Source organism: Rhinolophus sinicus, linkage group LG01, assembly GCF_036562045.2.
Source record: "Rhinolophus sinicus isolate RSC01 linkage group LG01, ASM3656204v1, whole genome shotgun sequence".
Taxonomy (NCBI): domain Eukaryota; kingdom Metazoa; phylum Chordata; class Mammalia; order Chiroptera; family Rhinolophidae; genus Rhinolophus; species Rhinolophus sinicus.
In genome coordinates, this window is record NC_133751.1 from 7,003,890 (window position 1) to 7,017,900 (window position 14,011).

At 39.9% G+C, this 14,011-nt stretch overlaps 1 protein-coding gene across 10 annotated transcripts in view; it reads right to left on the minus strand.

Annotated features, from left to right (window-relative positions):
* Positions 1–13,994, minus strand: part of TTC3 (tetratricopeptide repeat domain 3) — a 106,419-nt gene extending 92,425 nt beyond the window's left edge. For 2 of the 10 annotated variants that reach the window (XM_019730308.2, XM_019730305.2), the window contains exons 1-3: positions 13,736–13,946; positions 1,199–1,353; positions 288–330 (exon numbers count right to left, since the gene is read on the minus strand). In XM_019730308.2, coding sequence (XP_019585867.2) covers positions 288–330; positions 1,199–1,342 — 187 coding nt within the window. In that variant the 5' untranslated portion in view covers positions 1,343–1,353; positions 13,736–13,946. Of the gene's footprint in view, positions 1–287; positions 331–1,198; positions 1,354–4,179; positions 4,307–13,735 lie in introns of those variants that run through there. The other 8 variants (XM_074325471.1, XM_019730310.2, XM_019730307.2 and 5 more) reach the window with 7 other exon arrangements.
* Positions 13,995–14,011: the final 17 nt, after the last annotated feature.

A 14,011-nucleotide genomic window follows, 5' to 3' on the forward strand; every position in this document is an offset into this window, starting at 1 on the left:
TTTTCTGTGCCTCATTTTTTAATGAATTAACATTGTTAATTGGGAAAAAGCAAAAATGGATATGGAAAAGTAATAAATGAATAGAAGAAATATTTTAACCTGTTAAGATGTTAAGAATACTTCAGTGTTGGCTAAAACATTATTTTAACAAAGAAAGGTTTTGGTTTCTAGTAAAATAGAACAGTAAGAACAAATTTTAAGAGGTATGTAAGTTTGTTATGTTGGTGTAAATGGATGAACTTCCCTTGATACAGTCTTTCAACAAATTAAAATACCAGTGTACTCACCTAAATTTCTCTCACTTTGGGCATAATCTTTATATTGCCTACCCTGAAAAGAAAAAAATTATTTTGATTTGTGTCTGGTAAGATGCCAAAGTATAGTTCTTACTTTTTTTTTTTTTTTTTTGAGTTCTTACTTCTTAATGGAAGGATTATCAGTACTAAACTCAAAACATTTCAGTGCACACTTATATATACGTTTTGACAACAACATCTTCAACCAATGAGTCCTCAGGCCTGTCTCTGGTGTTCCCCTGAATCTGTCTCCAGGGCTCTCCTGAGCGTTCTGCTCTGCAGTCAGGAAACAGCCTCGCCATCGCTCATCTGGCTGCACACCCTCGCTGCTGTGGAGGCCCGCTTACCTGCCCTTCTGAAATCACCTCCTCAAACGCATAAATAAAAACTCGCGTAGCTCAAAAACATCTTTACTCACATAGCTCTAAATCAAAAATCTTTAAGAAGTAAATTTTAGGGGGAAAGAAGTGAAGGTACTTAAGAAGTACGAATTGGCAGTTACAAAACAGGGGATGTAAAGTACAGCATAGGAAATACATTGCAGTAACTATGCATAGTGCTAGGTGGGTACTAGACTGATGGGGTGGGAGGTCAGTTTGTAAGTTATATAAATGGCTAACCACTATGCTGTACGCTTGAAACTAATATTAATATTGAATGTCAACTGTAATTGAAAAATAAAAATAAAGTAAATCTTATAAATTTTCATCACAAGGAAAAATTATAGCTGTGTAGAGATGAATGTTAACTAGGTTACTGTGGTGATTTCACAATATATACAAATATCGAACCATTTTATATACCTGAAACTAGAGTATAATGTCAATTATATCTAAAAAGAAAGAAAGAAAAAACCTTTCAGAAGACAATGTTAAAAACAAAAAGTTAACAAATCTACTTACCACCCCATCAAAGTAAAGCTGAGTCACACGAACATAATCATTGGACGTCAATTCAGGAGCAAAGACACAATCGTCCACATAAGGACAATCTTCTAACAAAGCATAATCTGCTACAGTGAAATCTCCCAGGGCAAAATCATCCATGGTGCACCATCCTAAGGAAACAACACAAACCCTAATCAGCAATTAAACCACTTGAGTTTTGAGTAGTCGTCTTCCTGGCTTCTATGGCATTTTAGAAAAATACTTGGAATTTATGCCCCAAGAAAATAACTCCAATAAGAACACTGAGCTCTGAAAAATTCTCATTCTCCAATTCTTTCCCCCTCTCTCCAAATATTAGTTTAATCTATTTCTTTCTTCCCCAGGTTCAAAGTCACGATCTGTACTCTGAATTTATCTGTTTTCAATCTCTTTAGATGGAGGATAATGAGGGGCAGCTTATGCATCTTGTATGTGCCTAACACACAGTAAGCCCTCAAATCAGTATTTGCTGAATGAACAAAAGACATCTGCCCAGCGCTGCCCCTTTCTGCCATCTGCTTTTACTGTGCCCTGAGAAGTATGTCATTTTACCATACATAAATAAACTCTGCTACATTCTCAGCCTCCTGGCCAGAACTAAATCCTGATTCCTCTGAGAAAAGTTTCCTATCAGCGGCTCATATTCTCCTATCCATCCCTCAGTGTGTATTTGTGTCTCAGGCAATGGGGCGGAGCTGAAGTGGTACAGGGTGAGCCTGTCAATCTCTTTATTTCCCACAGCCACATTCAGACCTTCCCTCTTCCTAACAACCGCTGCTCCTAACACTCTCACAACTACAGCACACAGGCAGCACTGCTAGATCACAAGGGTGGGGCAAAAGCCTCCACGTTATCAACAACCATGATTTAAAAATAATTTCACTGGGGAAAAAGAGGAATTAGGACTGGAGTTTCAGACTAAGGTTTTTTCCCCTGAAGAAAGTTCAATAATAAAGATTTATAGCTACCAGAGAAAAGCTACACAACCTAAAAATCACTGAGAAGTACAGCAGTGTATTACTTCTAACTCTTGCCCAAGTAATGGCTTTCCTTTCCTATCATCAGCACCATCATTAACACCATGTTTTACACCAGTTTCGCTTCACCACTATTATCCCTCTATGGGTTAGGACAAACCAACTTTCTTTTTTCCTGAGCAAGGCCACCACCAGTTCTTGAAACACAAACCTGTTTCTGTAATTAACCCTTCTCATTATGTCCCATTTGCTGTATGAAAACCTCACAATACCAGAAGGGAAGAACAGTAACAATCTTCCTAGCAAACTACTTGCACTATTTGTCACATATTGTACCAAGCGTTCTACATGTATCATCTTATTAATCCTCACGGAAACTCTTCTCAGGTCCAATTACCATCATCTCCACTGTACGGATGGGAAACATTCTTGGTAAAATTAAGTGATTTGCTCAAGGTCACACTAGGGAGGAGTCAAACCTAGGTCCTCTGATGCCAGTCTCTTCTCTCAAACACTGTATTGTACTTTTATCTACTTTTCCTTGTCACTGCCATCTAGTTACCTCGTGGTTGTTCTCATGTTTGAGACAACTAACTACCCTGTTTCCCCGAAAATAAGACCTAGCTGGACAATCAGCTCCAGTGCGTCTTTTGGAGCAAAAATTAATATAAGACCTGACCTTATATTATGTTATATTATATTATATATTCTATTAGACCGGGTCTTATAGTAAAATAAGACCGGGTCTTACATTAATTTTTGCTCCAGAAGACGCATTAGAGCTGATGGTCCGGCCAGGTCTTATTTTCGGGGACACACGGTAGTTTAGTGTTCCCCTCTGTCCTCCACTTTCTCCTGGTATCATCCCAGACACAAGGCCCATGCAGACGACCCCTTTGAGACCCTAGCCTTGCAGTTTAACTACCTCAACTAAAAGGACCTTCATGCCCACCTCACCGAGGCCCTTCCTTCCCAGGGCCACACCTCAGATCACTGCCCAGCTATAAGCCAGCTCTTAAATCGTTAGCTCTGATTAGCTCCTCCGACCACAACCAAGAGCCATTGATGGCCTGATGTCTCCCCTATCTCCTGCCACACATTCCTCAATCTAGCAAGAATTCTTCTTCCCATTTCTCCCATTCAAATCCTCCATTCTCATTTACTTTCGGTTTCCTACAACTGGGTTTCCATTTTCAACAAGGTCATCCGTGACTTTCTACAACAGATTGGTTATATTAACATTACATACAATGTCTGGAACCTGATCTGTTCTGTATGAACAATATTTCCAGAGTTTAGAATTTAACTCCAAAAGTGAGCAATGACTGGTAAAAATAAAAAGACATTTTTGTACCCCAAGTACGTCACATGATACGGGACATGCGCTATCCTGGGAAACATATACTCTTTTAAAATTGTTTGTCTTACCGTTTTTTGTACGTAAATACAGAAAGAGCCACGGACTGTCTGTGACAGCCACACGTCACCGGCATGGCATCGATCACAACAGTCCATGTGCTCACACTCGGCTGCCTGCCACTGTCACAGAACAGCCGGGCACCGACACCACGCCTGACACCAACTGCACTGTCATTACAACATTGGTGTAATTTTCTCTTCTATTTTGTTTTAGGCAGAGAGGCGATGTGTCACAGTGACTGTGAGCATGGACTCGAGAACCAGACTGCCTGGGCTTGAATCCTGGCTCTCCCATTTCCTGCGTGTGTGATCTTGGGCAAGTTACTTAACCTGTGCTTCCGTGTCCTCATGTGTCAGATGAAGACAGCAGTGCTGCCCACCGGATTCATCCGTGAACGCACGGAAAGTGCCTAGACTAGTACATGGCATGTAGGAAACGCTAGCAATATCAGCTCTCATTAGCAAAGTGTTTTTAAAACTCCATTGTTTGGCTGCTTCCAGCTAACTGGTCTGCCTTAATTGCTACTAAGTCCAAAGAGCACTGTTCGGCTTACAACTTACTTGACGCTGTTGACCACTTCCTCCTCCTCAGAACGCTTCATCTGGACTCCAAAGACCATCTTCTCCTGGTCCTCCTCCTATTCTTCTGGCTGCGCTTCCTCAGTCTCCATGGGCTCTTCTTCTCCATTCCCGCCACCCAAATGTCAACTCTCTTTTCTTTTCACGCTTACTCTCTCCTTGGGTGACCTTAGCCACCACACCCATGGCTTTTCAAACAGCACTTTCTGAACTTCCATCATTTGCATAGCTTCACCGTGGTTTTTGCCATTTCCACACATCACATGTATTTTTATTTATTTGCTATTTGTCTTTTATTGGCCTCACTTGGCCTAAGTGATAATATCCATGAAATCACAGGTTTGATGTACAACTCATGCTTTTCATACACATCAGAGTAAAGTTCTAACTATTCAAAAAATGTTAAGTGTTTCTCTGTATACCACTTCAGATTTTTTCATACTGCTGTAGCACGCAATGGCTGAAATGTCAAGAGCTGAAGTCTCGCAAATCTCTCCAGATGGGGCGGCATCTCAAGACTTCTAGACGCTCCCTGTCAACTGCTACTGGATCTTAACCAAGATATCTCACAAACCTCTCAGATTCAGTTTAGTTCACAAACTTATCTTTTCCCTCAAAAACAAAGGAAACCAAGTTCTTTCTTCTTTCTGTATGTTATCAGTTCATTGCTCTACATGTCACCTGGTGACCTAATCCAGAAACCTGGGGTCACTCTGACTCCCCATCTCCTTCAACATTTCTACCCAAGTCACCGGGAAGTCCTGTCTTTCCTACTCCCGGAACAGATCTAAAACTAGCACACACCCCAACTCATGCCCAGTGCCACTGCCTTAGCTGTAGCTTCATCTTTTCTCCCCTGAACTAACTGAACGAGCAGTCTCTGAACCGCTGATTTGCCTTCAATCTCGGCATCCGCTAAACCTGATCATGACACTTGACTGCTTCAAATCATTCACAGCTTCTCTTCATCTTCAGAATCAAGTCCAAACTCCCTGTGTAGCACAGACGGCCTTCCGCGGTCCTGTTCCTGCTTTTGTCTCCACTCACTCCGTGACATGCGACTTACCAGCCAGTCACGCTCAGCTGCTTGCATTCCTAAACAAGCCTTATTCTGCAACCACCCGATGCCCACTGGTCCTTAACACTGCGCTCCAGGAATCATGTCCTCATCTTTGCTATCACCACGTTTATTTCTGTACCTCAGCTCTAAGCCCAGAGCACCCTGCCTGTATCTCTTGCCAGTTTTCACAGTTTGGTCATCGCAGGTTTACCTCTGTAGGTTCATGACAGGCCTAGAGCATACGCTGTGCCCTACTCATCTTCATTCCCTAGCAAAGTGTTTCCCAAATTTTTATTCACATTCCCTAAAGTAGAAAACTCTGCCAAATCCACTTGCCACCTGTACTATTATTTAACATTTTGCTTTAGAATGACTCAACTTTTAACTTAGATGTAAACTTGTTTTAATAGAAAATTTGCTATCACCAAGAAATCTTACTTTTGGTAGGACAGAACTTTTTTCTAATACAAACTGAAATATACTGCCAAAACTAAGTATTACAGTAAATTACTTCTAATTTCATCAATGAACCAATGGGGGACTCTATCACCGCAAAACAAAGTGGGTCATCGATTTAAAATTTTCTTAATTTTGCTGACCTCATAAAAATAGAGAACATTTAAAGCCACCCTTTCCCCCCAAAAGCAACAAACCTCTAGTGAGAACTAAACCTGCAGTCAAAAGCTGCAAGTAGTGACGCCAAGAGCTGTAGTGGGATCAGGACACTGAGCCCTGGACCAGAAGCGAAGTGAGAGAACTGAAAGGGGGTCCCACGAAAACCTCGTGACCCCAGCCAGAGCTGACACAAGTCCCTGACCCCAGCCAAAGCCGATACAAATACTATCAGAAGGAAAGCACCCCCAGTCACACTCTCAAGATTCCCACAGAGAAGGATACATCAAACAGGAGTTAATGACTCCTGTTTATCACCAAGGTCACCAAGAACAGGAGGTGGCGACCCATCATGAGGGAGAGACAAGCAATAAATTTAGATCCCTTGAGGACAACAGCCATTGGGATTGCTGGATACCATCTACCAAATACCCATGGATTCAAAAAACGAGCAAGCGACATCAGACAATAAAAAATGACTGGGTATATCTAAAAAACGAACCAAGTGAAACTTTTAGAAACTTAAAATATAGTTGTGAAAAGTAAAAGAAAAAAGTGGATGGGTTAAAGAGCAGACGAGACACACCTGACGAGAAAACAGATGAACTGGAAGATGTGCCTGACTCATCTCAGTTCCGTATCACTCAGCACCATAAATTTTGGTAAAGAGACAAGGAAATGAAAAATATGAAAGATAAAAAACAAGTGTTCTGCAAACAGTCTAATACCTATACATCCAGCTAAATTTCCAGAAGGAAAGAATAGGCAAAAAAGTCAGAGAGAGATGTAAAGAACACAGATTTGAATATTTAAAGAACACAGTACTCAGAATCTTCTAGATCTCACAAAAGACAAAACTAAGAATCAGGAAACGCATATAAAAATAAGATAAATAAAAAGTAATCTCTGTCTAGACGTAGAAGTGAAATGCCATTAACATCAAAGACAGAAAATCCAATGTAGCCAAAAGAAAAAAAGTATTTTCTTCAAAAACGCCTAAGTAAAACTGGCAGCAGACTTTGCATGTAAAATAATGTCATCACTATACACACAGAAAATAAACTATCAACTTAAAACTGTATATCCCTCAAAATTATCTCTCAAAAAGAAGGGTAAAAGAAAAATATTTTTAGATGAAAATTGAGTTGACCACCAAGAGACTTAAACTAACTTCTTAAAAATACTAAATAAAAGACATAAATTGCCCAAGTTATAAGAAAAACCCTGTAATATATTCTTTACGAGACGTAGATATTTAAAGGAAATGACAGTAAACTGAAGGAAAGGGATATTCCAGATAAATTATCACCAAAAGAAAGGTGGGACAGACAAAACAGACACTAAGGGCAACAAGCAGAATTAGACATGGGGAGGATCGTAACATAATAGAAAAGGTTCATCAACTAGAAAAATAACGTTAAGCTTCCCTTTATCTAATCAAACAGGCTCAGGATGCATAAAAAGAAAAACATGTTAGACACACCAGAAGTGTGTAAGAAGGTAATAGTGGGACATTTCAACACCTCTCTCTCAATTAATGATAGATCAAAGAAAAATTAATAGTCTGAACAACGCAATTTACAAGTTTGATCTAATGGATACATAACAATTAGAGAATACATACTCTTCACAAGTACACACAGAACAGTTATATTCACTATGTACAAGGCCATAAAAGCAAGGGCAAACAAATGATTTTAAAAAGGCAAAATACACATTACGTTCTCTGACGACACAATTAAGAAATAAATAACAAGAAAAAATGTTAATGCACATAAATTTGAAAATTTAAAAACACATTTCAAAAAAATTTTCAACACGTAAATCAAAGAAATCAAAATGGAAATTTAAAAAATACTTAGATTTGAAAGTTAATGAAACCACTATAAAGCCATGCTAGATAAAGCAAAAATGAACTTTAAAAAATTATAGCCTTATATACTTATACTAGGAAAAAGGAATGGCTGAAAATTAATAAGTATGCAATTTAAGTTAGAAAAATAATATAATAAACCCAAAGAAATAAAACAAATAATAAATAAAAAAATACCAATGAACTTAAAACCAAAAATATAATAGAACTAATTAGGCCAAAAATTAATCCTTTGCTAACATTTATAAAATATACCTTTGGCAAGACTAGTCAAGAAAAAGAGAGAGGTAGCGCAGAAATAATAATGAAAATGAGAAACGGGAACATAACTACAGATAAAACAGATTTAACAGGGAATTGAGACAATACCATGAACTTGATGCCAATAAACCTGAAATTTTTGTTGAAAGGACAAATTTCTAAAACTTACCAAAACTGACTAAAAGAAGTAGAAAACCTGAAGTTGAAGTCCTATTACTATTCAATTTCTAATTACTACTAATTATCAGTAACTTACAATCCTTCCACAAAGAAAACATTAGAGTCAAATGATCTTACAGGTAAATTCTACCAAACTTAAAAAACAAATCACTCCAATCCAAATTGGCCCAGGGAACAGAAAAGAGGACCTACCCTCTAACTGGTGTAAGGCATGTGTAACCTTAATACCAAAATCAGACAAGGTGGTCAATAAAGAAAAATGACAGGGGATTTCATTCATAAACAGACACAAAAATACTAAGTAAAATATCAGCAAACTGAATCCAGTCGTTCACAACAAGATAATTCATCAAGATCAATTTGGGTTTATCTCAGGGAAGAATGGAAGAATTAAGAATTTTTAAAATGTATTAATTGGAATCCATTACATTTAACAGACTAAAGGAGAAAAACCACAAGATATTCTCAACAGATGAAGAAAAGCATGTGACAAAACTGCAAAGACTCGGCTAACTTAATAAAGCGTATCTACAAAAACTCATAGCAATCATTATTTTTAATGGGGACGCATTCCCTTTAAAATCCAGGAACAAGACATGTGTGCCCCCTATAATCACTTCCACTGAACACAGATTGAAAAGCTTGCCAGCATATTAACACAAGAAAAAAATATTAAAAGGGAAAATAGTTGAAAGGAAGAACCAGTGTCACTATTGTCAAATGATATAATTCTCCACATAGAAACTCAAAAGAATTACAGAAAATATATTAGAAATAATCAAAGTTTATCAAACGGATAGCTAAAGATCAATATAAAAAATCCGTTAAATTTCTACTTACTAACCATAAACAGTCAGAAAACAGAATCTTAAACAAACAAAAAAACACTATTGATAATAGCAACAAACTACTAGAAACATTGGAATCAACATTTAAGTGTCAGATCTGTATGGAGAAAATTACAAAACTGTATTAAAAGACATTAAAAACCTAAGTAAATGAAAATACATACCATGTTCCCAGACAGGAAGGTTCAAATATCCTAAAGATTTCAATTCTCCCCCAAATTGATTCAGTCAATTTCAATTAATTCTCAAAGTTTTCATGTCATGTGACAAGCTGATTCTTAAAACAAGAACAAAGATCCAAGAGCAGCTGAGACTCAAGCAGTCCCTCGCCCCAGACATCCAGATTTCTGGTAAAGCTATAGCATTAATAATTACGACAGTGTGGTATCTACACGGAGATGGACAAGTGGCACAGAAAGGTGAGCCAGAAACAAACCTACGCATATAGAAACTAACATTGTAAAAGAAGTGGTCCGGCACATCACTGGTGAACAGAGGGCTGATTCAATGGATGGTATGAGGACAACTGTAGCCACTTAGGGGGAAAAAGTGAACGTACACCGGGGTCTCACACCATACATCAAACTCAATACCAAATGGATTATGAAATTAAATGTGAAAATATTTCTTTTAAAGCTTCTAAAAACAAACACAGGAGACTCTTTATAATGCTAGGGCTAAGGAAAGTTTCCAATTAATTACATTAAAATTAAGAACTTCTGTTCACCAGAATACACCATAAAGAGTGAAAAGACAGGCCATGAACTGGAAGGTATTTACAGTGCATATAGTCAATAAAGGATCAGCGATTACCAGTTTATTAGTTTTAAAAGACAACACAATAGAAAAATGGGTAAAGTTATGACCAGGTTATTTCACAAAAGGAAAACATGGTTCATAAACATAGGAAAAGACGTTCAAACTGATTAACAATCAAAGAAATGCAAATTAAAACCACAATGATACATTTCATATCCATTTGATTGGCAAATATTAAGAAGTCTGCTGATAAGTGTTGGAGAGGATATAGATAAACTATAACTCTTTTTTTTTTAAACTATAACTCTTACACACTACTAATCAAAGTAAATAAATTGACAAACCTGCTGACCAAAGTATAAGCTGGTACAACCTCTTCAGAAAACAATTTGGTGTATTTTTGTAAAGTTGAACATTCATACTCTAAAACCTAGCAATCCCACTTCTAGCAAATAGCTTACCACAGTGGTATTCCAATCCTTTTTATTCACAAACCACCAAAATCCTTTCAAATATTACATATTCTTTTCACTTTACGATGACATTTTTAAAATTTCAGCCTAAGTTTAAATAATTGCAAAGGATGAATGTCTGGAGTATCACAGTGACATTTTAAAGTAAAACTGACATACCATTGGTTTAAATTATGTTATAATTATTATAGCACAGAATTGATCAAAAAATAACTACATATGCTGATAATTAAACATAAAAAGTGATTTTTTTTTTTTTTTTTGGACTTGCAGCTCTTGAGATGGGCAAGTACCTACATTAGAAGAGGCTTTCCCTAACACTATACACTGTATTTTAAATAATCCCTTTGTTTTCTGTGGAGTTTTTCCACTTGGGGCAATGCCCTAGTAGGCATCCATGTAGGTGAGGGGTATGCCTTCCTTCTCTAAGGTAGAAGCCTACTGTGAAAGGGACAGTGGGAAAGTAGAACCAGAAGGAGGCTTCTATCATAGCCTCAGGCATTACCAATGTCAGCGAGTACACATGGAATTTAAGGATCTATAAATTGATTCATTAGTATCACTGATGCCCAAATACACCCCAGAAAATCTTCATTACTCCCCTGGGAGTCATATATCCAGTGTGAAAATTAAAGAAATTCTTGCAACTGTGTACCAGAAGATATGTACAATAATCTTCGTAATGCCAAAACCTAGAAATAACCAAACGTTCATCAACAGGAGAACGCATACACTGTGTTATATTCACCCGTGGAATATTACACAGCAGAGAAAATTAATGACTTACATCTATACTCGATATCAGTGACTCAGAAACATAACATTGAATGAAACAAGCAAGTTCCAGAAGATCGTATCCAGTATTTAAAAAGAAAACACACAAAAAAACCCCGCAAAAACAAAAGAACCCATATAATACATTCTTGAGGGATGTATACATATCTGATAAAATTGTTTTTAAAAAGGAATGACATACACAATTCAGGATAGTAATCACTCTGGAAGTGAGCACATTCAATATTGGTCATTTTGATTCTTGGATTGAGTAGTGGATTGACAGATGTTCATTTTATTGTTTTGCTTCACAACTTGCATATGTTACATGTATTTTGAATATCAAATATTACATTAAAGAGAAAAAAGATTTTAAAAAACCATTCATCATATGAAAAAAAGTATTTAATCAAATCACCTCACCTGCCACTAGAGAGGTATGTATACCATGAAAATTACTATCTTTACATCAGTCGTAGGAACTAACATACAGTAGGTACAAAACAAGTGTCTACTGGAATTAATCTTATGAGGACCAAATGAGATAAAGACTAAGCCAGTTAGCTGTGAGACATGAACCCATAGGCTGACACCCGGCCAGAGCAGAAGCCAAATTAAGCTGCAAGCTCAAGTTATAAGGAAGCTGGTGAGTAAAGAGAAGGCAAAAATGTAAAAGTCTGATAACATAAACTGTTAGCAAGGATGCGAGGAAGTGGGTATCCTCACTCAGTACCAATGACAGTGAAAATTAGTACAACCATTTTGAGAGCTTCTGTGATATTTGGTTAAGTTGAAGATGCACATATCCTACTATCTAGTAAATCTACTACTCGGTGTATTTCCTAGAGAAACTTCCAAATGTATGCACAGCAGACAAGTACAAAGATGTTTATTGCAGGATTGTTTTTAGAGTCAAAAACCAGAAACAACTTAAAAGTCCATCAATAGGGAAATGGATAAATTACGGTATATTCATACAATGGAATTCTATACCAGCAATTAAAATTAATGAACCAAAGATAATTATTCAATTTATTTGTATATAAATCTCAAAATGTAATGCTGATCGGAAAAAACAAGTTGCAAAAATCACATTGTTTCACACCATTAGTTTAAAAAACACACAACACTATATTATTGTTTATGGTTTCACCGTGATCCAAGTATACAATACACAATGGAATGATATACACAAACCTGAACACGGTGGCTACCTCTAGAGGAGGGGGAGGAACTGAGAGCACCTCCAAGATCTGCAATTTTATTTCTTAAAAAAGAAAAGGGGATTCCCCCCCCCGTATTGTATATATGTAATATTCCAGAAATTAAAAAAGAGGAAAATTAGGCCAGAGTTAAGAAAATTGAGCAAATGAATAGACAGAAACAGACACCAAAAGGCAGCCCTTGAGCGCAAAGCCAGAACCTTTAAGCAAAAGGAGTAATTGGGTCCCTAATGAGTATTTTTCCCTGCGTATCCTTACAAAGAATCCCATTTCCCTCAGGATAAAATGCAAATTTCTTCTTAAAAAAAAACACGTCCAACTAGAGATGTAATTATGAGGAAACTGCTCCCGGGGAGGAGTAAAATCTGTAAAATGTCCACCGTGTGTCCCTCACCAGAATGTTGGGCAGAATCAAGAGAGGTAATTTATGGGAACGCCATATAACACTGTATGAACCGTTAAGTATTATCAAGAACGCCAGGGTCGGCTAGAACGTAGTATTGCGCAGTTGGTGTGTGCATATATTTTTGGAGCAGTCTTCAATCAAGGGGCTTTCGGCATCTAGGGTGCCTCTGGAAAAGGCACGCCACCCTGGTACCAGCCCAAATTCACCTATTCCTCGCTTCGAGTTTTGGCCCTTGCCCCCACCTTATGAACAGCCTGGCCCCACCTGACAACGTAAACACTACGCAGCAGCTGGCTAGACCCGCTGCGGTCCTCCCTCTCGGTTAGCCGCGGGGGAGGGAGGATGCTCCGAAGGGGCGCGGGGGAGGAGAGAGCGCTGCGTTAAATTCCCCTCCCGTTTCCCTTCTAGGGGACAGGAGGGGCCAGCCCCGGACTCGGCTGCCATTCTCAGGAAAACAGGTGGCGCAGACGAAAACACAGAGGACAAAGCGTGCACCGATGTTCACGAACACTCGCGAACGAAAACCCGCACACAGATCACGCACTCGACAGGATCCAGGCGCGGCACGCGCACAGAAACACGCGAGAACGCGCACACGGGTGGGCGATGCTCGAGGCGAGGGTCACGACTGCAGGAGGTGCGGCCACGCGCGCCAGGGACGCGCACCCCCCGAGAGGGTTTGTGACACAAAGTGGGGGGCCACCCACACGGGCCAGGGGCGCCCAGGCCGTGGCTGGGAAGAACTGACACGCACACAAAGGGGCCAGGAGGCTACACACGGGCGTGTGTGCGCGCCCTCGGGCCGGGAGACCCCTCGCCTGGCAGGGATGTCACCCTCAAGACCAGCGTGCGCAGGCGGCAAGGGGATGCGCACACAAAGGAGCTACTCCCATTCTCGCACAGACACCCGGAGGGGCCCACGTTTGCAGAAAGGGGACATCGGACAAAAGGGACACACCCACTGGGGCCGACAAAGGCGGTCCCACACACCCCCAGCGCACCCGCACCCCGACCCACGCAGACACACAGCGGGCACCACAGAGAACGACGCACACACCCCCACACTCACCACACACCCACGGAGGGGGTGTGGAGGGCCCCTCTCCCCGGGCATCTTGGCTGCAGCGCGACAATGTGACACATCCAGGAGCCCTGCCGCGCGCCAGGTGTGCACTCACCCGGGCCCGCAGCCCGCGAGCCTCGGACGCGGGCCGCCGCCACCGCCTGGGGCCCTCCACGTCTGCCAGCCGGCGGGCGCGAGCGGGCAGTGGCGCAGGCAGCAGAGCGTCACGTGGACCGCAGCACACATGCGCGGTCGGGCCGCCCCGCCCCTCCCCCTCCGCGG